Source organism: Pelecanus crispus, chromosome 9, assembly GCF_030463565.1.
Source record: "Pelecanus crispus isolate bPelCri1 chromosome 9, bPelCri1.pri, whole genome shotgun sequence".
In the NCBI taxonomy this organism is placed as follows: domain Eukaryota; kingdom Metazoa; phylum Chordata; class Aves; order Pelecaniformes; family Pelecanidae; genus Pelecanus; species Pelecanus crispus.
Window position 1 is genome coordinate 31,010,377 of NC_134651.1, and position 26,243 is coordinate 31,036,619.

Genomic DNA, 26,243 nt, shown 5'->3' on the forward strand with positions numbered 1-26,243 from the left:
ACGCTCCTTCTGAGGCGCTCGGCTTTCCGCGCTGCCTACAGCGGCAGCGTGACCGCTCCAGCCCCGGGCCCCCGCGGCGGGGGAGGAGCGCGGCGACGGGGCCCCTCCGGCTCCTCCCCGCGGCGGCCGCGCCGTGCCGAGCCATGGCGGGGCGGCTGCTACGCGGCTGCGGGGAGGCGGCGGCGCTGCGGGCCATGGGCTTCAGCGAGGAACAGGCCCGGCGCCTCCTGGGGCTGCAGCCCCGGCTCGGCCCGCAGCGCCGGGAGGCGGCGGCGGCGCAGCTGCTGCTGCTGGGGCTCAGCGCCGAGGCCGCCCTCGGCCTGCTGGAGCGGAGCCCGGGGCTGCTGCGGATGCCGACGGAGCGGCTGCAGGAGCGCGCCGGCGACCTGCGGCGCCTGGGGCTCGGCGGCGGTAGGGCAGCGCGGCGGCGGTAGGGCAGCGCGGCGGCGGTAGGGCAGCGCGGCGGCGGTAGGGCAGCGCGGCGGCGGTAGGCGCGCGGCGGCCCGCCACCGCCCGGCCTGCTCACCCCGGTGCCCACAGGTCAGCTGCAGCGGGCGGTGAGCCGCTGCCCCCAGCTCTTCACTTTGCCCCGGAGGAGGATGGCGGCGGCGGTGCGGCTGCTGCGGGAGCAGTGCCTCTTCACGGCGGAGCAGCTGAGGGAGGTGCTGGCGACCTGCCCCGCCGTGCTGCTGGAGGAGCCGCGCCGCCTCCACCACCACTTCCAGGTGAGGGGCCTGGGCTGCCCGCCGCGGGGGCCGACCACGGGGGACGCGTCTCCTGCGGGGCGGGTACCGGCCCCAGGGCCGGGAGCGCAGTGCGGGGCCGGGGCTGCGCGTGAAACACCCTGTCCCGCCCGCAGTACGCGTATTTCAGGATGGGGGTCCAGCAGAAGGAGATGGTGAAGGCCCGTCTTTTCCAAATGCCCTTTGCCGAGCTCAGGAACCGGCACATCTTCCTGGAGCGCCGGGGGCTCTACCAGACCCCGCACAAAGGCCAGACCCAAACCTGTAACCCAAAACTGAAGGACATCCTTCAGCTCCCAGAGGAAGACTTCCTGACCAGCCTGGCCTCCTCCACCCGAGAGGAGTATGAGGTCTTCAAGAAGCTGCTGGCTCGAGAGGAGGAGGAAGAGGAGGACAGGGATGCACTATATGCAGAGGAAGATGAAGACTTGGACAGTGAAGAAAGTAAAACAGCTTGGGAGTGAGCAGGTGAGGCACCAAGGTGTCCAAGCTCTCCCATGCTGGCACAGTCCCTAGGCCCACTGCACTCATAGGTGCTCTGAGCCCCCACCCCACACGGGCAACAAGCCGTGGTGGCTGCAGGGCTCCATGTGCAGGGCCCTGCTGAGGGACAGTAATAAATCCCATGTATCAGAATACAGCAATAACCTTCTTTCCTCCTCATTGACCAACTACTTTAAAAGATATCTGGTTTCTATAAAGTGTTTTTATTTTTAAAAAAAATCAAACCAAAATAACTAATTAATTTCCAAGGCTAGGTTAAAACCTGGCTGCATTACATACTGTGCTGGCTGTGGGGTGGGAGGTAGCAGATTGCTGTGCCGGGTCGCAGCGGGGCCACGTTTCCCATTGCTGCAGTGACAGGCCCTGTGGCAGCGCTGGCTGGGCCCAGGGGCTGCGCTGAAACAGGACTGTCCCATGGCAGGGCTACCTCCACCGTTGCAGCCCACGGTGGTGCTGGTCCCATGGCTGACAAGGCAGGGGTGCAAATACTTTCTAACCGCAGCCCCAAAATCTCCTGCCCTTCATGGACAGCAGACGCTGTTCTGGCTTTCCCATTGCCGTGCTCTTCCAGGCAAGGGCTGGCTTCTTCTCGTGCCCTGGGGAGGCAGGACTTCTGTGCTCACCTTGCAGCAGTGAGGCTGGAGCAGGATCAGGCAGCCTTGGAGGAAAAAGGAGGCATGTCCATCTCTGACTCAGATTCTCCTCTGGGAGCAGAGCTAGAGTCAGTGCAGGAGTGTGAGCTAGTCAGCTGGTTATGGCTTTACATCATCCCTGCTGCTCCTAGGTTGCTGCTGGATGCCTCCGCAGCTGCTCCTCCATGCTGAGCACTCTTCACTGCTCCCTGGAGGGAGAGGGTGGTGCTAGGAGCACCAAAACTCCTGGGCCTGTTCTGCTCCAAGAGCATCTTCTGGGCTGCAGCTTGACACATGGCTCGCAGGAGGGGAGGGCTGCCCCACCAGGATGCCCCCCACACTGCTTGGGAAATAACAGTCTATACCACAACTACGATATATCTCTGGTAAGTATTAATTTATAATACACACTGTGTACATTAATACACAAATCTATGTTTAACTAGTGTTGTCATACAAAGTCACAAAAACTAGGAATGTTTCTAAGCTACACTTTTTCATTGGCTGCCCTGCCACAGTCAGTGGGGCAGCTGCTACAGGGCCTTGCACACTGGTCCTCTCCTGCACAAACAACACAGTGGTGGCATCACAGCACTGGCTGGTGCCATGGGGAATGCAAACACTGTGAGTGGCTTAGGGGATGGCACGTGGAGCTTGCTTTGTTACCAAGCCTGTAGTGTGCCCTGCACTTGGAGGTGATTAGCGTCAGAACAAGTGTGGTGTTACACCTCAGCTGACAAACTTCACGCTACAGACCACTTCTAAAATTCTTTCTAGGTGCTCTATTGCTTTCTGAGCTGGAAATTTGGTTAAAACCAGGGATTGTTTACAAAGCAAAGAAAAAAGGCAGGCAGTAGAAGCTGCCTCAATTTCCCCTACTAGAGCAGAGGAGACAGGGATGTGCCTCCAGTGCCCGTGCTTGCCTCGCTGCTCAGGGCAGCTGCTCACCATTTCTACCTTGTCTACATAGGGAAGGTCTCCTCCAATCAGATTTTTGTGGGCCACATTTCAGGTGATGATAGCTAAGGCTTTTTGGTCTGCATTAAACTGTTTTATTTGGGAGTTATAGGTAATTTATAACCTTGGATTTACGAAAACAGGCTGGTGCGGGCAGATGCTGTTGGCAGGGAGCTGGGCTCAGCCCTGCTGATGCCTGAGCAAAGCCGAGAGCCCGTGGCTCACGCAGAGCAGCTGGGAGGACCAAGTAGGGGCTGGTCCCCTTGGGGGGCAGCCAGACAGCTGCCACGGTACACTGGCGCTCAGCTCTTTGGGGGCAGAGAGGTGGCCAGAGTAGGGCAAGCCAGAGTGAAGGCAGTACTGGTCCAGCGGAAGGAAGGGAGCGCTGCTCAGCGTGCTGATCCAGCTGCGTGTCCCTAACGGGCTGGAGGAGAGGGAGAGGCTGACGGCAGGCAGGAAGGTTCCCCCGCTGCGTTCAACCCAGTGAGCAGATCTGATCTTCCCGGTGTTTCAAAAGCCCTTAAATGTGGAAAGATGAAGCTTCTACTGCTTTGAACCCTGTGAAGGACAAGGAGGAAAATGAGCTGGTGTGCAGAGTCCCCTAAAAGCCCTGCAGCTGCATCTTCCCACCCTGTGCGCCCATCTCAGGCTAGGAGAAGGGGACCTACCCCCTCCAGGGCTCCAGCCTTTGCCTTGCGCAGGCAGGCAGGTCCCAGGCCCTTTCTGTGCAGGAATCTCTTGTTCATGGGGCTTCATTGCCTTCAGCTCCTCCACCCCAGCCACGACCAGGAGCCCTCAGCCACGTGCCCAAGCCTGACCAGCGCAGCAGCTGGAAAGTCCTCGCGCCCCTTGACATGGCAGCATGAGCCTGGGCTGCGCTGGGTCCTCGACCCTTCTCCTCCCTGACTCCCTGTGTAGGGGGTGCAGGCAGCCACTTGCAGGAGATGCCCCTGCTCATGACTGAGGAGGGCCTGGAGCGGGTACTTACTCTATGGCTTCTTCAGTGTGTGACTGTTGCTTGTTTTTCTGAAAAAGAAGGGAGGAGAGTGCCGTTAGCCCTGCAGCCCCTTGGCCATCGCTCACATGGAGGGCATGCGGAGCTGGTATCTGTGTCTCAGTTGTGTGCTCCGTGCACTCTGTTCTGTATGGGGTGCCTGCACCCCTCTTCCAGCCCACCCCCAGCCAGGGCACCCCTGCATGTGCTGGGTAACACCAGCTGGCTGCATCCTCCTGTCCCGGTCCATGGTAAGGCCAGTGTGCTTAGTGTGCTGCTGCTAGCTGTACCTGCTGGTCGTCTTCTCTGAATGAGTGCTCTCACAGCTCTCCTTGTAGCAGATGTCCTGGTGTATCTTGTAGACTCTCCTGTACCTGCACACACAGCAGAGGGGCAAGTTGTAGGGAATAACAGCAATAGAGCTGCTTTTATGACTGTGAGGGGGGAGTCAGGGGGTCTCCCCATTTCTTTCCGAGCTGCGGTAGCCAGCCTTGGTAGGAATGGGGCCGAGCCTGCTATGCCTGTGGGCTGAGCCCACACAGCCAGGCCCTTGTGCTTCCATCAGAAAAAGGCTGGGGGAGGCAGGGGCCAGAGCAGAGGCCCCCCATGCCCTGACATTGCAGCAGGGCTGGCCCCAGCCCTCTGCTTGCAGATGGAGAGGCAGCTAGGAGCTGGGCTGGCAGGCAGCGGGCAAGGGATCCAGTGCTGCTTGGGGGGTCATGCACACCAAATCCAAGCTCACTGCCATGTAGGTGGGTCACACCACTATGGGGCTGCCCTGAAACGCAGCTGGTGGGGCAGCCCCAGGGGCTTGAGGGCAGACAAGGCTGCTCAGTCTGTGCTGGGGAGGGGGCAGCTGCAGCCACCTGGCAGCTGCCAGCCAGGGTCTAAGACGGCCTTGCACTCACTCTCCCTTCCCCGGAGCTGAGCTGTGGGGAGACATTCCCCAGCTCTAAGCACAAGGGAAAGGGGGGGAGCACAACCCACAGGCAGTACTCACAGGTAGTGGCAGATGCCTCCTTCCCACACAGGGAATGACTTGGTTTCCGAGTACAGCCTTGTGCACGAGTGTGGCACCTTCTTGCAGACTGCTTGGGGAACAGGAGAGGGGAGCTATCAACAAGCCCATCTCTGGCCCTGCCTGCCTGTGCCCCGTGGCAGGGAGCCAGCAAGGCCCCCCCGGCTTCCCCTCTGCTGTCCTGGAGGGCTGGGCTCAACAGAGCTGGCCCACCAGAAGGGGAGCCCCCAGCCCTGCGGTGCCCAGATAACTACATGGGCAGGGCAGGAGAGAGCTGCAAGCAGACAAGCAGGGGCCCATGCGATGCCCCCTGTGAGCCTCCCAGCAGAGCAGCAACAAGAAGAGCTGGCTGGTGCCGGTGCCAAGAGTCCTGCCTGCCTGCAGGGCCTGGGCTGGGTCCCTGCTGCTTGTGTGTCTTCCCCCAGACTTACTCTTGCTCTTTGCGTCACGCAGCTGCAGTGCCAGACTGCCCTGGCTGGACACCTCCATGTTCTCCAGGTTCACTGGAGCCTCCGGCTCTGGGCAACAAGAAGGTCAAATGTCACCTCCAGCTGGGGCCAGACCCAAAGGCAGCCCCTTCAGTGGGATCCAGCCTGCCTGTGGCATCAGGGAGCTGGTCAGGCCTGAGGCAGTGAGTCCGCCCTTCCCAGCTGGCACCCCTAGAATTATGGTGACCACCTCACCCTTCCTCGAGGGTGTGAGACACAGAGCCCTCAGGAGGCAGGGGCAGAGCTGAGATGTGCAGCAAGCCCAGGGCTGCTGTCAGGTGTGCTGGGCCCCTTCCCCACCCCATGGCATGGGGTTCTTGGGCCTGGTAGGGTATCTTGGGCTGGCACTTGTATCCCTGGTGTTCCAGGGATGGCAAACAGGGGGGCCTGTCCTGGGGTAGCAAGGGGCTTCTTGTCCAGGTGCCCTTCTCAAGTGTGAAGCTGTGTTTGGCAGTGGGGGTTCGGGCTGCTGGACAGGCAGAGGCTGTGCTGGAGGGCTGCGGTGTTGCTGCCTGGGCTCCCATTGCTGCTGGCAGGATAGAACACCAGCCCATGCTGCAGCCAGCATTGCCTCCCATCACTGAGGGTCCCTCTCTCTGCTCCCCAACCAGCTGTGTGTCACCCCTCTCACTGGGCAGGGGTCTAGAGAGCAGGGCAGATGTTTGTCTGCCCAGGGAGAGATGAGAGGGCCCTGCCCTCCCCTGTGGCTCCCCCAGCCCTACAGCAGCCTGCCTGGCTGCCACCCTGTCCTGGGGAGAGACGTAGGAGATGGCACTGGGTGACAGGAGGGAGGCAGAAAGGCAGCAGAGCACTTACGTGTCTTCACAGTGATGGATTTGCTCAGTGGAGTGCCAAACCTGGCACTGATCCTCCCTCTGCCATCCACCAGCTCGGTGAACCTGGGACAGGAGAGCTATGAGAGTACCGGGCACTGCGGATCCCCCAGGCCACAGCTGCCCCATGTGCTAGGGCTGGAGGCAGCTAGATAAAGCACTCGCTGGTGACATCCGGCTCAGTGCAAGTCCCATGGGCTTAGCTGCGGGCAGCATGCAGGACCTGCTCACAGGACATGGGACTGCCTGGCTCAGGACCCCAGTGGGTGGGCAAAAGGCACAACCCAGCAGAAGCACGGCTTGACCCTGTGCACACCCAGACACGGGAGCTGGGAAAAGGGGCTGTGCTCAGCCTGATGCTTGGGTCGAGCACTAGTAGAAGAGCCAGGAGTGCTGGGGCAGCATCTACCTGGGGGCTGGCGAGGGCTCCTCAGCTGTGTTGTGATCTGCTAGCAAGCGGAGTTCAGGCAGGAAAGCTGGGGGCAGCCTGTTGCGCAGGACCCGGGGGTGTCCAGCTTGGCTCCACCGTCTCTCCGGAGCCCCATCCCTCTGCACTGCAGACCAAAGGGTTAGGCTTAGCGGGAGGCAGGCTGTGAGTCAGCACAGCAACCCAACTCCCAGCCAGTCCCCTCATCCCCAGGCTGCCATTTAGGGCTCTCTGGGGACACATGCACACTCTCCACATGCCTGGACTGCAGGTGCTGGTCCCCATGAAGCATCACTGAGCTGTAACTCTGCATCTGCCCTCCACTAACAGAGGCAGCACCCTGCAACCCCCACCTCCCTTTGCAGGTGACCTCTGTCCTGTCCCCACAGCCTGCTGTGGGCACCCAGTTCTGGGGCAGCAAGTCTCCATGGGCTCATTACTCTGTTGGTCAATTGATTTTCTACCCCCTGCCCCGCTTCCCGGTTAGCCCATCTCCTCCCTCATGCTGCAGCAAACAGACAGCACCCCAGCCCTGGCGAGCTGTGCACTCACAGGTGGTGATGTAGAGGTGGACAGGCTCGCTGTGCACTTGACCTTGCTCCGTGTTCTGCACAGCCGTCACGGACAGGCGGTACCGCTGCCCAGGGAGCAGGTCCCGCACAGTGTAGGACACGAGCTTCCCATTGGGCACATAGCGGCTCTTCACACTCTGAGCGGTGGTGACATTAATGATGTACCCCTCCACAGCGCCGGCAGGTGGCTGCTCCCATGCCATAGACACGGAGGTGGTGGTGACACGGGAGGCAGTGAGGTTTTGGGGGGGGAGAGGCCCTGGGGCAGGCAGGAGGTGGGGAGAAAAGGGGTCAGCACTAGTGTCCTTGAATGGCAACCGCCCTACTTGCTCACACACCATGTAACTGTGCCAGGGCCCTAGCTTGCCTGACCGTGCCCTGGCCAGCCCTCAGCTCAGCTCCAGCTGTGCAGTGTGCTGGGAGGAGATGCTCAGCACTGGGTCCCTGGCAAGGAGGGCAGAGCCTCACTGCACCCTGGCACCCAGGTCTGGCCCTCACCCTCTGGCTGCTGTACAGCAGGGCATGAATCAGGCCCACGTGGGCTCTGCATGGGGCTGAGCTCATGCTGGTCTTGGGCAACGAACAACATCTGGCAGGGGAGGATATGCCAGTGCCTTGCCTGCCCTTCCTGAGGGCTGCCAGCACACCTTCTACCCACCATGCTGGCCAGATAGGCTGATGGCTTTTGCACCTTCCCCTCCCTGCAGCTTTCCTGCTGGCCACGAGCTTGTGGCTGCCAAGCCCCAGGGCCTGTGCAGTGGCAGGGAGGGGTGGCAAAGACAACCCAACTCACTCGTCCACACGTGGAAGGGGGCTGTGGCCAAACTCTCTGAGGGGTGATCTTCTGTCCCCAGGCCACTCAGCGTTGTGACATGGACAATGTACCTCTCTCCTGGCTGCAGGTCCCTGTGGAGGATGAAGGCAAGATGGGAAGGGGTAAGGTGGGCAGCCAGGGAGGGCCAGCTGGTCCAGTGCCCACCTGCCACCCCACTCACAGAAAGGTATACTTGTCCACGCTGCTGTTCAGCTCCACGGTGCGGTCTGCCAGGTCCCCCAGCTGGCGGATGGAGACACGCACCCTACTGACGGTGGAGTGCTTGAGCCGGTGGAGAGCCCATTGCACCATGATGGCGCTGGCCGTCACATTCGTGATCTCAAAGCCTTCCACCGGACGCGGTCCTGGCCGGAACAAGTAGAGAGGGCTGTGGTCAGCCGCTGGTCATCGCAGGTCACCCCATCCCTTCCCCATAGCCCCACAAGGGCCTGCCTCCTGCCTGCCCCTCTGGATTGACCTCCCCAGTGGGAGCAGCTCAGTGGTGCCTATCCTGCTGGACTCACACTCTCCCGTCCTCACCACCTGCAGGCAGGTGGAAGGTGTGGGCAGGCAGGAAGCACATCTGTCTGCCTGCCTGCAAGGCCTCATGCCATCCACAGCACCCCTGGGCCTGTCTTCCTCTGGCCCCAGCCCCCCACCACCAGCTCCAAAGGGGCCGCAGTGCCTGGGCCTGGCTGTAAGCCCACTGCAGGCCCCAGGTGGCCATCCTGAGCCTGGTTCTTGCTGCCCCCGGCATCTGGCCCTGGCTTTGAGGCCTCCCAAGATGCTGCAGCCAGGGGTGCAGACCCCTGCTGTGCCCAGCGCCACACCTGCCTTCTCCTCCCTTGGCCTTCACTCAGTCTCAGCCTGCCGGGGGGGATGTGGCCCATGGGCTTTCCCACCACCATCCCCCTCTCATTAGAGGACAGCTTTTCTAAGTCTAATCCCCTCCACCCTCAGTTTGTACTTGATTTCTGTATCTGCCTGCCCTAGAAAGTAGGACCACATCTGCTCCACCTGCCCGTGCCCCCCCGAGGCATCACTGTGCCCCCTTCCCTCCACCTGCAGAGCAGAGGTCCTCGCCAGCCTCTGCCCCCTCTGGCATGTCACCACGCTGAGCCTGGTGGGATGGCAGGGCAACTCGCCCATGGGGCTCATTGTCAGCAGAGATTGCCCAGCCCCACTGCCCGGCTGGTGCGGGGGCTTCTCCAGCTCAGCCAAGCAGCACTGGGGACCCATGCTACCCTGGGCCCAGTGATAAGGGGTATCTGGTGTGGCAGGCACAGACAGCCTGGTCCTGATGAACAGGATTTGGGAGTGGTCTCCGCTACCAGCTCCCTTACCAACCCCTGGGCAGGGGCCCAGTGAGTCACGGCAGGTTCAGTCTCCTTTTACTCACAGCAAAGAGAACAGCAATTCTCTGTGCTGAGCGCTTTCCAAAGGCCCCCGGCTGGATTTTAGGATCTGCACCACCAAACCCACCGGGATTTGGCACAGGCCCAGGCTGTGGCTGCAGCCAGCGGCAGGGAGGAGATGGCACAAGCCCTGGCGCCTGCAGGGGCTGCGCACGCTCACGACCGCGATCCCCCCGGGGATGCTACTCACTAGTGCGTGTGGTGAGCATGACGGGCCTGCTGATATCATTCTTGTTGTTCACGTTGCGTTTGACTGAAAAGACAGAAATATTGTAGGCTCTGCCGGAGGCTAGTGCCCGCAATTGGTGGGCAGAACGACTTCGGTCCACAAAATCTGTCCTGCGGTAAGAGCCGTCGAGGGATACGTACGTCACGGCGTAGCCGTCAATGAGTTGCCTGGCGGCTGCGTCCTCAGGTGGATGCCAAGAAATCAACACACCAGTGTCCTCCACCCTTTCCACCTTTAATGAGGTTGGTGGCAGCAATTCTTCAGGGTGTGGGCAAAAGCAAAGGGGAGAGGTAACGCCATGAATCTTTAGAGAACAGACCCGGCAGCAAGAGGCAGAGTGGCAGCAATGGAGGACAGGGCCCTTGCTCTCTCCCTTGGCGTACCTGGCAGGGGCCCTGTGGGAACCAGCTGCCACTGGCCCAGCGGGCACAGGAGGAGCCAGGGCACTGGGAGCACTCCCAGCCACCGTGAGCTGGCAGCACCAGCGGCCGAGTGCTTGCCACCGCCTGCCAGGCCTAGGGTGCTGGCGAGAGGGGGCAAGGGGCCCTGGGGAGGCCAGTGCCAGTGGTGAGAGGCTTCCCTTGGATGCCTCAGCCTCCCCTCCTGAGGGCATCCGAGGGATCGCCGTTGCTGCAGGGGACCAGGGAAACCTCTCCCCAGCATCCTTCTGCCAAGCCTGGCACCTGCCGCAGCAGCTCAGCATACCAGCACCTGCCCGCAGCATCGGTGGGGCCCAGGCTGCCCCCCACAGAGGCAAGGCCCCAGCCCTGCCTGCCTCAAGGAGAGCTCAAGGAGAGCTGCTGGTCCCAGATGGTGTTGAGCCCCTCATGGGCAGTGGCCACCGCCAGGCCGGCGTCGAGCCCCACGCCACGTCCTGGTGCCGCTGCTGAGGGCCTTTACCTTTTTCGCAGCTCTTGCCTGTGTAGCTGACTTTGCAGGTGCAGCTGTGGGTGCCATTGCTGGGCAGGCAGTAGCCTCTGCTCCCGCAGGGGCTGGAGAAGCATGGGTCGCTGGCTGCGGGAGAGGCGCCAGGCCCAGCGGCGTTAGCGGTGCCAGCTGGCCAAGTAGCCACCCTACGCCGAGCGGCCCTGCCCACCTCACCTGTCTCACAGTGGTAGCCAAAGAAACCCTCTGGGCACACGCAGAGGTAGGAGCCCCCGTAGTTCTCGCAATCCCCTCCATTTCGGCAAGGGCTTGACTCACAGGCGTCCACTTCTGGAGGAGGGAAGAGGCTGCTGGTGAGTGGGGGCCCCCAGCATGCCAGCAGCCAGCTCCCACAGGCAAGTGACAGCAATGAGCCCCCGAGGGGGCTGCAGGATGGATGCACAGCCTGGGGCTTGGCACAGACGGTTGGGACCCAGAATCCCCGCCAAGTGCCATGGCAGCCCTGTCCCCTGGTAGGGGGTGGATGCCTTTGAAACGGGCTCTGTCACTGGTGTACACCTTGTTTCTTGCTCCCTCCCCACCAGAGCAGTTTCAGCTCTGCCCCTGAAACTGCAGGCAAGGAGGCATGACAGGCAGCAAGTGCCTGGGGTTATGGCTCAGGGTCAAGGTGCCCAAAACTGTGACCAGCCACCTGCCTCGGTGCTGCTCCTGGCCATGTCCTGGTGCCCGCAGTCCAGCCTCCCTCTGTCCCGGGAAGGGTGAGTCCCTACCTGTCTCACACTGGGTCCCCACAAAGCCCTCAGGACAGTAGCAAGCAAAGGACCCAGGGAGGTCTCGGCAGGTCCCACCGTTCTTGCAGGGCTCCAACTGGCACTCATTGACATCTGGGGAATGATGGGAGGAGAGGTGCCGGCTCAGCAGAGAGACGGGACTGGCAGCAGGGGACAGAGGGCTTGGAGAGGCAGTGCTTCTCCTGCAGGGAGCACACCCTCCCCACGTTGCTCGCTACCCCAAGCCCACCAGCCAGGAACAGCACTGTTCCTGGGGCCATCCAGAGCCCACTGCCCCATGCCTGCCCCTGCGTGGGGGCTGCAGCAGGAGCTGGGCATGGGGACGTGCCCACAAGGACACCTGGGGATGGCTGCCAGTGTGTGGCTGTGCCAAGAGGTCCAGCAGGGTGCCTGCAGTACATCCTCTCCTCTAACCCCCTGCAGGCATCCCACCTCCCACCATTCTCTGCCAGGCCCTGGGGACCTAGCTAGAGCCACCTGCAACACAGTCCCACCAGCCCCAGTGCTGCCCATCACCCCCTTCAACCACCGCCCACATGCAACCACGACCATGTGCATACATGGGAGCAGGAGCACAGTGCAGCCAAAAACGCGCAACATCAATCTGCTTTTTCTCCCCACTCTTGGCCAATAGCTTTGGACCTATGCAGGGCACTTCCCACCCAGATTCCAAGATTTGGGGCTTCTCTGTATGGGCTTAACACGTCAGGAGAAGTCATTGCCCCATCAGTGATGGAGATACCTACACAGCATCCATTAGCAGGGGGACACAAGTAGCACATGTGCCCCCGCAGCCCTGCCTGCTCCTCCACCCGACCAGGAGCAGCATCTCCCCATTGGCGCATCCCACACCTGGCCAGGGGCTCTGGAAGAGGAGCCCTGGACACAGACTGATCTGACCACACAGGCAGGAAACAACCACAGGCAGCCTGGCTCCTGGCTGTGGGGTTCACACCTGCTGTTGTTCCCCACAGGCTGGGGGCAAGGAAAGGTTTGCTATAGCTGCCTGTGGCAGCCCTGGAGCATACCTGGCACGGTCTTTTACCTGACTCGCAGTGGTGGCCAGTGTAACCTGGCTCACACAAGCACAGGAACTCAGCGATGCGGTCCTTGCACCGGCCACCGTTCAGGCAGGGCTGGGACCAGCACTCATCAATCTCTGCAGGCATTTAGGCAGGGGAGAGACAAGGCAAGAGATGTGAGCATCGGGCAGGGCTCCCCAGGGAGTTCTGTGCATAGACACAGGCAGGGGAGGACTGCAGTACATGTCCTGGGGTCACCAAGCCATGGTCATGACCACAGTCCACTGGGATGGTGCGCCGCTCAACCATTCCCCAGCGCTCCTCACCATCGCACTCAGGGGGGTCGCTCCAGACACCTGGCAAGCGGCAGACACGGGGGTGGTTGTGCTGACTGAGGGAGTAGCCCAGCTCACACTGGTATTCAGCCAGCGAGCCCACCTTGGTGGAGTTGAAAGAGGCCCGAGCGTGCTTCACCTCACTGGGGATGCCGCAGTCAACCTCTGGGGAGAGAGGGGGAGGCGGTGAGTGAGGCCCACAGAGGCACTGTGAGCCCCTGGCTGGCAGGGGCAGCAAAAGGCCCTTACCAGACTGGCAGTGCTTCCCTATGTAGCCCACAGGGCACATGCAAGCATAGCCCCCGCCGAGGTCCTCGCAGGTAGCACCATTCTCACAGGGGCTGAGGAAGCATGGGGAGGGCACTAGAAGAAGAGCGGAGCAAAGAGCGACCGCTGCAGAGCTGGCAGAGCCCAGAAACCAGACCGATCCCCTTTCCCCTCTCCCGTAGCACTGCCCTGCCCTCCAGCAGGGTGCAAGGAAAAATTGAAGCACTTCAAATTACAGGGAAGGGGGTTCAAAGCAAGCAGCAAGGCTCACTTGCTGCCACCAACAGCCCCAACACCTCCCCAGGCAGGCCCTGGCACTGGAGGGCCCTGCTCACACCTACCGATCTCGCAGTGCCGGCCCGCGTAGCCTGGGGGACAGTCGCACTTGTACTTGCCGATGTAGTGGAAGCAGGTGCCCCCATTCTGGCAGGGCCCCGAAGCACAGGGGTCTGGCTTACCTGGGGGCAAAGGGCAGGCAGGAGCTGAGCACCAAGCGGGACGACTGCCACCTCTCCTCCCCGGGTGGGGGCCGGGGGACCGTACCGATCTCGCAGTGCTTGCCAGTGAAGCGGTAGGGGCAGGTGCAGTGGTACTCGCCATCCGCCTCCCTGCAGGTGCCCCCATTGCGACAGGGCCCCATGCTGCAGAGTCGTGGCTTGGCTGTAGAGAGAGTGCCAAAAGCAGGGGTCACCCACTGCTGCCAGCACCCCAAGAGCCACTGCCTCCCACCAACACCCCACCAACCCCTCGCTGCAGGAAAGCTGAGTGCACCTGGGCCTCACAACCCTGGGGTCAGCAACACCGTGAAACAACACCCGTGCAGACATGTGCCAGGGCCTCAGGGGGACACAGGCACATGATGCCAGAGGACTGGCGGCTGCTCCTGAGGCCAGAAGCTCAGGCATGTAAAAAAACTCCAACACTGATGGCATTGTGCAGGAAACCCAACAACTGGATCAGCTGTTGCGACTGTCAGGGGCTGTGAAGGGAGCCACACAATCCTCCCTCCACCCTGCAGGAAGGAATGGGATGGGATGGGATAACCTGCACCCAATTCCAGCTGCAGGTGAGCAAGCAGCCACTCATCTTCCACAAGGGTCCAAGCTCTTCTCCCACCCCCTACCAGGCCCTGGGGCTGGTAGGGCGCTCCATGTGGGTACCTTTCTCGCAGTGCTTGCCAAGGAATCCTCGAGGACACTCGCAGGCATACGAGTCATCGTGAACCTCACAGGACCCCCCATTCAGGCAGGGCTCTGAGTCACAGGGGGATGGCATTGCTGCAAAGCCAAACACAGGTCATCACTGAGGACATACAACCAGGGGTGTGAGGTCTGCTCCCAGGCTGATGACAATATCCCTGCTCAACCCCCCAGCCCCTGTCACGTGTCCCTCCCCAGGGCTGGGTCTGCATCCCCACAGACAAGACTTACTGTGGTTGGTGCCGTAGTCAGTGTGGCAGACGCAGAGGTAGCTCCCGCCATACTCCATGCAGTACCCACCGTCCGGGCACTGCGTGTTCATGTTGCAGGGCGTGGTGGTGACTTCTGCAAACACATGGTCAGCGCCGGCCTCCATCAGCCAGTGGCAGCAGAATGCCCAGCCGGCTGCCTGGCCAGAAACAGGGGTCTCCTAACTTTGCAGGGTCTGATGAGATGGGAGGGACCCTCTGTACCCCACACCACAGACCATGTGAACAGCAAGGGCCAGCTTCGGAGTGGGAGCACATGAAGGCTGTGGTTCCCTCCCCACCCAGGGGAGCCAGGCTGGGGCCAGGGGCTGGGAGAGGCACAGCTCAAGGGGAGCTATGGAGATGGAAGTGTTGCCTCCTCACCAGGGAACAATATTTCCAGGCTCAAATTCAGTGTGTGCCCCTGGTACCGTGCTAGGCTCAAGCATGGGCAGAGTGCCTCCTTGCTTGCCCACAGCCTGCCTGGCTCAAGCATCCCAGAGAGGGAACAAACATAGCGAGCGAGAAGCCTTCACCTACCAAATTCACAGAGGAGACCAAAAAAACCAAGTGGGCACTGGCAGATGGTGACATTCCCCTCCAGACAACTGCCCCCATTGCGACACTTGCAGCCCTCCGAGAGCTCTGCAAGAGAGGAGACAGGAGCTTCCCAGGACCCCTCCTGCTTGTGGGGCTGGGACAGCCAAGCAGCCTTGCCAGATGCCACCCATGGGGGGGAACTCAGGCAGGTGGCAACCATGACCCCACCCCTGCACAGCCTCCTTCAGCAGGAAGGACCTGCTGTTCAGTCCAGAAGCCCTGAATGGGCTTTCTGGGGTTGCTGCTTCTCCCTCCCAGGAGCACAAGGGCTCTCCTAGACACACGACACCTCACCGGAGAGACCACGCCGCCCCCCCATACTCACTGTCTCGACAGTCCTGCCCGGTGTAGCCCTCCCGACATTCGCAGACATAGCCCTGCTCTGTCTCCAGGCAGCTGCCCGCATTCTGGCATGGGTGGGAGAGACAGGCGCCAGGCACACGGGGCCCGCCTGCGGGGAAGGGAGAGGCTGAGCCAGAGCCATCCCAGCCTGGGGCTGGAACACCCTCTGTCCTGGGGGAGCCAAGGCAGAGCTGGACTAGCCCAGCTTCACACTAGAAACCCCACCATGCCCAAGCATCCCCAATGGAAGGAGCTCCTTTCCAGCAGCACCATGATGCCTCTAGACACACTGCCCGCCAGCTTTTGGTAGTGCCTTCAGCTGACGCAGACCCTTTTTAGCCATCCACCCTTTCCTGCCCGAAACCAGCTCCCATGCCAGGCTGGGCGAGGCGTGCCTCCACTCACCATACTGGCAGTTGTTGCCATAATAACCTGGGGAGCAGGTACAGATGTAGCGGCCAGGACGGATGTAGTTGCACGTTTGCCGATTCCGGCAGCTCTGGTCCTCACAGAAAGATGAGTCTGTGGGGGGAAAGCAAGCAAGCAAGTGACAAGCAGAGCCCAGCCCTAGGAGAGGGGCTGTGATGGCCACTGGACCATGGGGGACACAGTCCCTGGCATGGGTCATCCTGGGGCACAGGCAGGAGCAGGCACCTGTCTCGCAGCGCTGTCCCACGAAGGGCTCCAGGCACACACAGGTATAGTTATCAACCAGGTCAATGCAGTGCCCACCATTCAGGCACGGGCTGGACTCACACTCATTCACCTCTGCAAGGGGAGGCCAGAAAGGGGTGGTCAGGGATGCGTGGGCACTGCTGGTTCACCCACTGCCTCCCATCCCGGACGATGCTCAGGAGGAGGAAGGCGATGGCCAGAAAAAAAAAAAAGAAATCAGTGCTACTGGCAGCACCAAGCACTCCCCTCCCAAAACTGTGGCTGGGGTGAAGCAGGGTGGTATGAAATGTCACCATGTCCCCCTGCTCCTGTCACCCACCTGCTTGGCAGTCCACCCCTGTGTACCCTGGCTGGCACAAGCACGCCGCTGTCCCGTTCACTGCCTGGCACCTCCCACCGTTCTGGCACACCCTGCTCTCACACGGCAATTCTTCTGCAGTGGGACACCGAAAAAAAGAGAGGGGTGGGGGATCAACCCAGGCACAGGACCAGTACCTGGCATCCTCTGCACACATGGCAATGCCAGGGCAGGGCAAAGAGTGCAGCTCAGAGCTACCAATGCACCCTCTGGCAGAAGACAGCAGCCGCATCCCCAGCCGCAGCTCTTCCCAAAACACTTCCTTGAGCAGCTCAGCCCTTTCACGCCTCTTGGATGCCAGTGCGCCGTGCTGGGTGTTTCTCCCTCCCTCCCTTCCCCAAAAGTCAACTCCCTGCTCTCTTTCTCCACCAGCACGGAGGCTTGCTGGGAGCCAAATGCTTTGGCAGCACTTCCACCGGCAGGAGGAGATCAGTAGCGAGGGAAACTGCCACAACAGCCCCTGCCAGAGATGAGGAGTCTCCACTGGCTTCAGAGGGCTCAGGACGAGAGCATCGCCTGTGAAAGCAGGGCCTCTGAGACTTCCATTTAATCACTAATCACCAGCTTTTCTCACTCAGGGAGTGGTGGCGGGGAGAGGTGCCAGTGGCAGCATGGAGCCAAGCCCTCAGTGGAGTGGGCTGCCAGTGGCAGGAAGGGCTCACGGCCAGAGCAAAGTTTCCTTTGCCTGCAGCAAGCTGAAATCCAAGCTGGCAGTGCTCGGCACCCATTGCAAACCACTCAAGCCCAGCAGCTGCTGCAGGAGCCCTGGTCTTGAAGAGCCCTCCCCAAGAACAGCCGTGCCCCCCAAACCTGGGGTCTCTGCTCTTCAAGCATGGCAAAGAGCCAGCCCCACCGTGCCAACAGCCCCACACTCACCGGCCTCACAGCTGGCACCTCTGAAGCCTGGCGGGCACCTGCAGCTGAAGATGCCGGCACCGTTGAGGCAGGTGGCTCCATTCTGACACGGATGGGAGAGACACTCATCCACATCTGAAACAGAGCCCCGGGTGGGGGCTGGAGCTCAGGGCAGGGACAGGGACAGCCACAGGGACAAAGACTGCCAGCACATGGTGGTGAGACCAGGAGCGAGACCTGCTCCCCACAGCAAAGTGTCTGGAGCTCAGGGCTGACACTCACCAACATGGCACCTCTTCCCAGTAAAGCCGGCCAGGCAGGAGCAGGTGTAGGAGGGGTTCCCTGTGATGCAGTCCTCGATACACTTCCCCCCGTTCAGGCAGGGCCGCAACGTCAGGCAGACAGAGGCTGTGGGGACAGGTAGTGCCCCCCTGTCAGCCCACGCCCTGGCAGGGCTCACCCGCCACCTTCCAGCCACACCAGTGCCAGGGTCTCTCCCCATGACCACCCAGCTCCCCGAGGTGCTTGGGGAGCCCACAGGGGCTGCCTGCCTCACAGCAGGGCAGCGTCTGCTCCTCGTTGACTCCCCTGGGACAGGGTGGGGGGGGGGGGGGAGGGGGGCAGTTTTATTCCTCCTGTGCAAGGGGGAGAGGCTGCATGGGGTCAACCCTGCTGGCTGGGGGGACATGGACATGCCCTCGCTCATTACCCAGGGCAGAGGGAAAGGGGGACAGGAGAGCCCGTGTATGGCAAACCCACCGGTAACGCAAGACACACGCAGATCATGGGTGGGAAAACACAGCCGGGGGGGAACAGGGACGAGGAACGGGAAGCCAGCAGCTCCGCAGGGGACATGTCAGGACCCCCAGGGTGGGGAGCATGGCCCAGCCCTGGCACCCTGGCCCCGTGCGGGAGGCTGACACCCAGCATCCCTCCGCATGGCTCACCCTGGCCTCCTGGGACTTACGGACATGTGCATCACCCGAGGGTGCCGGCCCCTCATGCCCTGCCTTAGCAGGGCCTGTGTGCCATCACCTCCTCCCCAGCCTCCCTCATCGCTCCCCAAAGGCTCTTTTGATCTCAAAAGTCTTCCTCCCCTCCCCCTTTGCTCTCCCAGCCCCTTCCCAGCCCCCGGGCACCCATGGGTGCCATCCCCAGACACGGCAGGTGCCGAGGACAATCCCCCCATGGCTGTCTTCCCTCCCTCCCCAAGCCCTTTCAGCAGTCTCCTCCACGCCGCAGAGGTGGGGGTTGAGGCAGGGAAAGACGGGGCTGGAGAACAGTGTGGGGTTGGGTTGGGAGTTAAATAAACCTAACTGCTGTCCTCTTACTTGTATTGCTGCAGCCCCCCACTTGCACCTGGGCATCATCGATTCTGAACACCCAGCGCCCGGGGATACCCACATTTGTCGTCATCTCCACGTCAGCGATGTCATCGGTGCGGGATCCAGGGATGTTGAAGTAGCGCTTTCCATCACCAGCATTAAAACCTGCCTGGGAGGACAAGGGCAGAGGGTAAAGAGACATCACTAGCGCATGGGGGAAGGTGGCTGGAGCACGAGGGCTTGTCTCTCCTGCCACTCAGCGACAGCACTGCTCAGACTGACTATCCCATTCCATGCACAACCAGCCAGCGCTCAGCCCTGTCCACACGCTGGGACAACAGCCTGCATGCCAGGGCGAAGCAGCCACCCTGCCCACTCAGTCCCTCCCCTGGGATTCAAAACCCATCTGCTTCCTCTCCACATGCACCATGCAGGCTGATGGGCAGGGAGCCAAGCACGGATCAACTGCCAGTAAATTCACACATCCGAACAGATACTGGGGTTTTTGCGGGTGTGGGTGTTGGCTTTTCTTCCCCCTTAAACACAACAATGCACACAAGGATGAAATAAAAATACAAGTGAAAGCTGTGCTGGCTGTGACAGCTGCTCTTAAAGCCTGAGGTTAGGAAGGAAAAGGGACTATGAGGCAGCAGCCAAGGCAAAGACCTGTGGTTTCAGGATAACAAAGCCCCCTGTATGGTCTCGGCTTTGGGAGCCAGAGCACACATGGATATTTAAAAAAAAAAAAAAAAAAAAAGCAGGGGGAGGCTTTCCACCTCAAAAAAACCCAAACCAGGAGCCACGAGCTCACAGGGCAGATGCGCTACCTGGGTGCCCTGGGGGCTGCGTTCACTGCTTACCTGCGCCGCGATGCCACCAAGCCCAGCAAAGTCCCCCCCACTGCTGGCGTGCATACCCGTGGTCCAGGTGATAGACTCATAGTTGAAGATGGTGAAGGAGAGCTTGCCATCCGTGATGAGGACAATCTGGAAAGTGTTTACCTGCAGCAGAGAGGGGAAGAAAGCAGTGAGTGGGCAGGAGGGGGGCACGCAAGCCAGCCAAAAACTGGTCAGAAAACAAAATGACAGAAAGAGAGCATTTAGCAAAGGGGTGTTTCTTTGAGCCCCAGTCCTCCTCTGCTAGAAAAGGCAGTTAGGTTTAATTATTTTTAACCCTAAGGTGTTGTGATTCCCCCTGCCCAGCACCCCAGCCAGAAGAACAGCTTGCTTCTCCTCCCAGAGAAATGGGAAAAATGGGGAGAAATGTGTTTATTGGGCCTCTGGAAGAAAGGCAACAAACTCCATCCGCAACCAGCTCCTCAGTACAGCTGCAGGCAGGCAACACTACCCTGCTGCTGTCTGAGAAGGGGGATGCCAGCAATTTGCAGCCTCCACACGGCACAAAGAGGAGGATTTGATTTTGTCAGCCCGGTGTTGCTCTGTCACAGCAAGGCACCACAACTGAGCCACCGGGGTCGGCTTAGCCCTGCTGACAGCTCCATGCCACATGTGGCAGGAGCACCACTGCTGTGGAAGCACCAAAGCGCTGGTGGGATGCTCCTTTTAAAAAAAAAAAAAAAAAAACACACAGACAAAAAACCTACCCCTAAACTAATGGCTGCTTTGCCCCAGCTACTCACCGGTGAAAATGAACTGCCCCCAAAGAAGGTCACTCGGTACCAGGTGGCAATGAAGACCCACTGCGCAGAAAACCCTGGGAACTCAGGGAAATACTGCGCGATGTCCCTGCTTGCTCTCTCCAAGATGGGCTGCTCAGTGCTCTCCCGGTAATACACATCACCTGCCTGTCGGTTATCCACGTCTGCCCAGAAAGCGGCCACCACACGCCGGTCCTTGGAGATGGGGAAGGCCACTGGTGTGAACTGGGAGACCTCCTTCAGGAATGAGATGATCCCATTGTTGTTCACCTGTGGAGAGGGAGGAAAAGAAATGGGCAGCCACGGTTGATTCCTGCCACCAGCAGGAATCCATGTTTTAGAGGCGCTTTCCATTTCACCTTTCTTTTTTTTCCCCCCTCCTTCCACAAATATTGGAGCACTTCCCCTTCCTGCCCTTGGAAGCAGAGACATGCCCCAGCACCCACAGCTCCCCACCCCAACCACTCACTCACTAGAGTGGGGCTGCAGGGAGGCAGCTGCCCAAACAAATCCAGCCCTGTTCTCCACCACAGCCAGGCCAGGGGAAGGGGGAACAGCTGAGAAAACTGTGGCAGCCCCAGCGCTTTAAACAAACAGCGCCCAGTGCACTTGGCCAGCTCACACCGGTGCTCTTGGCAAGGACAAGGGGCTGTTTCGCTCACTCCCTGCTCCCTTACGGCTGACATGCAGCCTGCAGGGCTGGGGTCTAGGGCCGAGAATTGCTGCCACCCTCCTGGCGGGGGGTCATGCCCAAGCCAGGCAGCCACCGGCACAGGACGGGGGGAGCCTTGCCGGGCAGCAATCCATCCACTGGCATGCACAGTGCTCTGAGTGAGCTAACAAGCGATCAAGCTTAATGGGCTCGTGGTCCCCAGGTGACCAAGCACCACCATCCCATGCAAAGCCCCCAGTGCTGGCTGGGCCTCAGCAGGCCACTCTCGTTAAAGTGGGGGATGCCAGACACCCAGGGAGAGATACTGCAAGCTCCGAGCCTTTCCCCAGCACTAATTAGCTGGGGCAATTAGGGTCCTGGGATGCCCAGCCCAGGGATGCATGGCAGAGGTGGCCCTCAGCCCAGGGAAGGAAGCTGGAGACAGTGGATGCTGCTGCCTGGAGTGCTGCCTCCTGGCTTGGGGATGCAGCGGGAGCGAGGAAGGGGAGGAAAACCCCTGCCTGCACTGCTGCCTGAACAAGTAGTGAGGGGCCAGGTATCAAAGGGCTCTTGCCCTCAGTCCCCGAGCTCCCAGGAGGAGATCCTGCCAGCACCCTGCCACACTGGCAACTCCAGTGGAGCAGGCAGCTCCCAGCCATTCTGTTCCCTGCCCGCGGTGCTGACTGCAAGTGACAGCAGGACAGGTAGGAGCGCACAGCCCCCTAGCTCAGCTCCCTGTTGTGCAACGCCCAGCTCTGGCAGCACCAGTCCAGCAAGCTCTTGGGCTGTAGGGTGCGAAAGGGGGGACATGGTGCAGGGAAAAGGCTCCCAATTGGAGAGAGCAGTCCCAGCATGCAGCAGGCAGGGGCAGGCAGCGGTGTCACACTCGCGTGCTGACAAGGAGCTGGAAGCCAGCATCCCACCAGGAGCCATGCCGAAGCCAGCGTTCCCATGCCCTGGCTGTCCGCACGCCCAGGCGGGGGGCGGGGGGGGGGAGGGGGCTGGGCTGTGATGGCCTTGTACAGCCCCTGGGGAGGGTCCCCAGTCCTCAAGGAGGATCCCCAGCCCCTCCATGCAAACTTGGGGCAGTCCTTACTGTGACTAAGGGGAAGAAGATTCCCGTTTCCCAAAGCCTCCATAACCCCGCGGTGTCCGCGGAGGAACATTCTTCCCCTGATTAAAGCAAGATGGGAAAGAGCCGGAGCCAAAAAGGTCTTTTTTTTGTTGTTGCTGGTTTTTGCAAAGGAGGAGGGGGCGGTTGGAGGCAGCCCCCGAGGACAGAGGTTTCCAGGTGAGCACAGCCCCACTCCAGCTCCCCTGGGACAGCAGCTCCCCAGGGAGAAACAGCCTTGCCATACAGACCCCCATGCAGGCAAGCTGGCCCTGCAGAGCTGGGGGGGTCTCAGTTCAGGGGAGGGGGACACACTACGTTCTGCAGCACCTCCAAGACCCAGAGCTGTGCTGTGGATCCTGTATGGGACAGCCATCATGTCACCTGGCTTCTTCCAGCCTCTTCTATCCTCCCACCATGGCTCAAGCCCCAAGCCCAGGTCCCTCCTGGCCGACGGCAGGGCTGGCACTTTTATCAGGGGGAAAAAAAACACTGGTGAGGACCAAGGACCTCCTGCACTTAGCCAAAGAGGTGGGATGGTACACAAGCCCAGCTCTGAGACAACACTGAGGCAATGCTCAGCTCTCTCCTCTGCCAGCCAGGTCTGGACCACTGGTCAGCCTGGAGTAAACCAGGGAGAAGAGTCCAGGACACCTATGGATTCACTGTGCCACATGGGAGCCAGCGTGGGGAGCACAGACCCCACCCCAGGACACAGAGCCGGTGTTTGGAGCCAGTGCTGCCCAAAAGTCTCTGGGGACAACCAGGCATTCGGGCACTGCTCCTCTGCCTGATGGCCACAGCTGTGGGGGACACAACAGGCCAGGCATGACTTGAGTTCTCCGGCCACAGTACCCTCCAGGTGGCTTGGGGGCTGCAAGGGAGCATGTCAGCAGGGGTCCCAGTGGCCTGGCTGCCCCGGCAGACACAGGGAGGAGAGGAGAGGGAGCAGGATGTGCCAAGAGGCCAGCCAAGCCCACTGCAACATAACCCAAAGGGCAGCTGTGTTTATTCTGCATCGCACCCTGAACTCCAGCACCGCCTCCTCTCCAGTGGGGGACACCATCGAGGGGCAGCCGTCCAGGGGCTGCAGCACGCCTACTCTGAGCTCTCAACCACCAGCCATGCCTGGCTCCAGGTCACTAGGACCCCCACAGCACACTGCTGCGGGGGCCAGTCCCACGAGGTGTAGGTATTTCTGGCTCCAGCCAGGGCTAAGTCCGGGGCTCCCCACTGTGGGCAAGCGCTTAGTCTGGAATCCCCAGCATGGCACGGCCACGACCCTTACCAAGGCCAGGACCCTCATTGTGCCACCCAAGGCAGCCCTCGCCCTGCCAAGCCAGCAGTCCGGCATGCTTCCCGAGCCCGGGGCCCCACCAGATCTCCCCCCGCCCTCAGCACGCCATTATTCTTCTGATGCTCCGAGTTAAATAAGGACCATCCGACAGCCCCCACAGAAACCCAGATGCACTTGGATCCATCCGAGCAGGGTAGCAATTTAAAAATAAAATGAAATAAAATGAAATAAAATGAAATAAAATGAAATAAAATGAAATAAAATGAAATAAAATGGGAGGGCCCAGGGGCCGCCATCCCCGCTGCCCGCCGGTACTCACATAGAGGCTGGTGTGCCCCGCACCAAAGAAGGGGAAGGGGACGGAGAGGGGCCGCAGCTCGGAGCCGCCGTCATCCTGCTTCCGCGTGGCGGCGTCGCCCTGCGTGGGCCCGAAGGGGTAGAAGTCCGCCAGCGGCACCACGCCGCCCGCCCACAGCCACTCGCCCAGGGCCACCAGCACGGCCCAGCCCGCCAGGCCCCGCATGGCCGCCGGGATCCACCGCTCGCCTCTCACGCCGACACCGACACCGACACCGGCACCGGCCACCGCGGCATGGCGGCGGAAGGGCGCCTGGCCGACAGGCACGGAGCTCGGAGATGGCGGCCAACACGCGGAGCTGAGCGCGCGGAGCCCAGGGATGACGCCTCGGAACCAGGCACCCGCTGCAGCTCGGACCTCCGCCGCCGCGCCGGGCTCCTTCACCCCGCTGGCCCCGCCCCCCGCGGGTATTTGCATAGCTCGGGGCGGCCAGCCAATGGGCACTCGGCGCGCCGGGAGGGCGGTGATGGAGGGGCGGGGCAAGCAAATAAGGCGGTGGGTAGGGTCGGGTCGGGTGGGCAGAGGGGTTTCCCCCACGGGGGGCGTGCGGTCCCTCCGCGGGGGGCGGAGGGGGCGGCAGGAGACCCCACGCAGGGACCCCCCCCTGCCGCTCCTTTTCCTCCCAAGCCCCGCGCGGAGGGACCCCTCCCTGCCCCCTCACCTCCCACGGGGGAAAAGTAGCCACCACCCCAGGACACGCGTGGGGGCAGAGTCCCCCTGCAGGGCCAGCCCCGGCCCTGCTCCCTGCCAGCTGCAGTTCAGCAGCGTGTCCCCTCTGCTCCTTTAAAGCAGAGGACTGGAGGGGAAAAAAAAGTAGAAGAGAAAAAATGGTGTTATTTGCTTCCTCCCCCCCCCCCCCTTTTTTTTTTTTTCAGGTGCTAAAAATATTATCAGGAAATTCTTTTCAGGAATGCCATGTTTTAAGTTACACTCAAGGGCCTCTTTGTCTCCACTGGAGGGGAAAAAAAAAAAAAAGCCCCACACCCACACTACATTTATCATCAGCAAATAGTTTTATCAAGAAAGCCCGAGTCCCCCAGAAAAATGGTGGGGCTGCCCCCTGGGAGACACCACTAAAAAGCACCAGTAGGTTTTGATACTTAATTGGTAGTTAACGATGGCTGCTGCCTGTGCAGCCGCCGGGCAAGTGCGGGGTTGGGGGATGCAGCCGGAGCTGGGGGCTCGGTGTCCCCATCCCCTCCCACCTCCCGGCGCCCCTGCGGCTGCACCCAAGCTGTCCCAGGGCACGAGCATCCAGGGCGCACGGGCACAGCCAGTGGGGGATGCGAGGGAGGACCCCATTTAGCCCTGTCCAGGCTCCCAGCAAAAATGTGGAGGACTGTTGCCTGCCGCCGGCACTGGGATGGTGCAGGAATCCGGTCCCCGGCTGCAGAGGTTTTCCGTGTTATTCCACACCCCCGCTGTATAAATATCCTCTGCTGTAGTGATTGCGAGGTACGTTTGAAAAGGGGCCAAGGAACAAATTATGTAAAGAGCAAAGCAGAGGAGCAAACAACAGCGGGACTGGGTTAGGACCAGCCGCAGACACTGCTGCGGAAAGTCTGCCTCACTGGGGCCCCAGCTCTGCCATCGGTGCGAGGGTGCTCCCAAAATCCTCGCCCACGCACTACTGGCCACCCCGAGACGCAGCAGCCCTGGTGCAGGGATCATCGCCTCTCTGTAGAGCAGGGAAAACTGAGGCGTGGGGTGGAGGGCTGAGAGCTGGGCTGGGTGCAGGGCGGGCAGCAGGGATGCAGCACCCAGGGCAAAGCTGAGGGGCTCTGAAATACCCTCGGGGCTGCACAGTACCCCCGGCTCCTGGCAGCACCAGGACCTGCCCCCCCTCAGAGTGGCCTCAAAGCCAGACCCCACCATCTGCCTGACTCCTTGAAATGCCAGGGCACCTTGGCCGGCACCAGCACCCAAACCTCCCATGCGCAGCTCGCCCCAACCAATCCCTGCTGCTGAACACGGCGAGGCGTCCCTGTCCCTTTAAAAATCTCCTGGAAGGAAATGTTAAAAGGAAAAGAGGGGTGAAAAAAAAAAAAAAAGTGAAATCCAAAATAAATAAACGGCCACATCCGGATTTCTCCCCCGAGACACTAATAAAGGCTTTATGAGTTTGATATGAATTACCCTCCCCAGCCATTTACAGCTGATCTGGAAGGCATTAGGCTGCTCGCCCCTTCCCTGGCCCAGAGGATGCTGTGCAGGGGGACGCAGCAGGGGAACTGCCACCCTCTCCATGCAGCCCATCTGTAGCTCTAAGGTGCCAGCTGAGACACATCTCTTTTGGGGAGCAGCCAGGGGGGTCTTCTGGCTGTTGCCATCCACCAGCTCGCACCTGGGACAGTGAGCCCCATGCTCCCATGGCTGGGGTTGCACCCACCTCATGCCATGTGCTCCCAAAAGTCCCGTCTCCCAGCCCTGCCATGCCGTGCCAGACCACACTGCAAGCTCAGCTCCCAAGGGACATGGGGACATGGTAGCACCAACCTGCCCCCCACCACCACAAGCATCTGCGCAGGGGCTGTCCTATGTTTCTGCCAGCAGGTTTTCCCTCTGGAGACAGGCAGGGGAGGCAGGAGAGAGCAGCCTTGCCGGCAGCCATCCCAAGCGTGAGGGAAAGATTTCCTTCCA

The 26,243-nt window shown here is 60.9% G+C and overlaps 2 protein-coding genes across 2 annotated transcripts; one reads left to right on the forward strand and one right to left on the reverse strand.

Moving 5' to 3' along the window:
- The first annotated feature begins 143 nt into the window (after positions 1-143).
- Positions 144-1,207, forward strand: MTERF4 (mitochondrial transcription termination factor 4). The gene is made up of 3 exons (XM_075716892.1): positions 144-411; positions 541-725; positions 860-1,207. The coding sequence occupies exons 1-3, from the start codon at positions 144-146 to the stop codon at positions 1,205-1,207; spliced, it is 801 nt and encodes a 266-aa protein (XP_075573007.1).
- A 2,618-nt stretch (positions 1,208-3,825) lies between these two features.
- On the reverse strand, positions 3,826-23,768 carry SNED1 (sushi, nidogen and EGF like domains 1). The gene is made up of 31 exons (XM_075716894.1): positions 23,565-23,768; positions 20,168-20,455; positions 19,389-19,529; positions 18,535-18,697; positions 17,486-17,611; positions 17,225-17,338; positions 16,310-16,423; positions 15,970-16,083; positions 15,721-15,837; positions 15,299-15,424; positions 14,914-15,018; positions 14,357-14,470; positions 14,087-14,203; positions 13,470-13,586; positions 13,268-13,384; positions 12,909-13,022; positions 12,651-12,824; positions 12,348-12,461; positions 11,282-11,395; positions 10,728-10,841; positions 10,527-10,640; positions 9,588-9,884; positions 8,164-8,347; positions 7,962-8,074; positions 7,149-7,427; positions 6,579-6,723; positions 6,153-6,235; positions 5,280-5,366; positions 4,831-4,918; positions 4,121-4,204; positions 3,826-3,862 (listed from the first exon to the last, which is right to left on the reverse strand). Exons 1-31 carry the CDS (start codon positions 23,766-23,768, stop codon positions 3,826-3,828), a joined length of 4,218 nt encoding a protein of 1,405 aa, XP_075573009.1.
- Between the last annotated feature and the right edge of the window lie 2,475 nt (positions 23,769-26,243).

Excerpts from the sequence above, each read along its gene's own strand:
- MTERF4 (XM_075716892.1), top strand. The coding sequence starts at position 144 with ATGGCGGGGCGGCTGCTACGCGGCTGCGGGGAGGCGGCGGCGCTGCGG. Across the intron at positions 412-540 it reads GCGCCTGGGGCTCGGCGGCG|GTCAGCTGCAGCGGGCGGTG; the intron begins GTAGGGCAGCGC and ends CGGTGCCCACAG. Across the intron at positions 726-859 it reads GCCTCCACCACCACTTCCAG|TACGCGTATTTCAGGATGGG; the intron begins GTGAGGGGCCTG and ends TCCCGCCCGCAG.
- SNED1 (XM_075716894.1), bottom strand. The coding sequence starts at position 23,768 with ATGCGGGGCCTGGCGGGCTGGGCCGTGCTGGTGGCCCTGGGCGAGTGG. Across the intron at positions 16,424-17,224 it reads AGGTGCCAGCTGTGAGGCCG|AAGAATTGCCGTGTGAGAGC; the intron begins GTGAGTGTGGGG and ends GTCCCACTGCAG. Across the intron at positions 12,462-12,650 it reads CGACCCCCCTGAGTGCGATG|AGATTGATGAGTGCTGGTCC; the intron begins GTGAGGAGCGCT and ends AAATGCCTGCAG.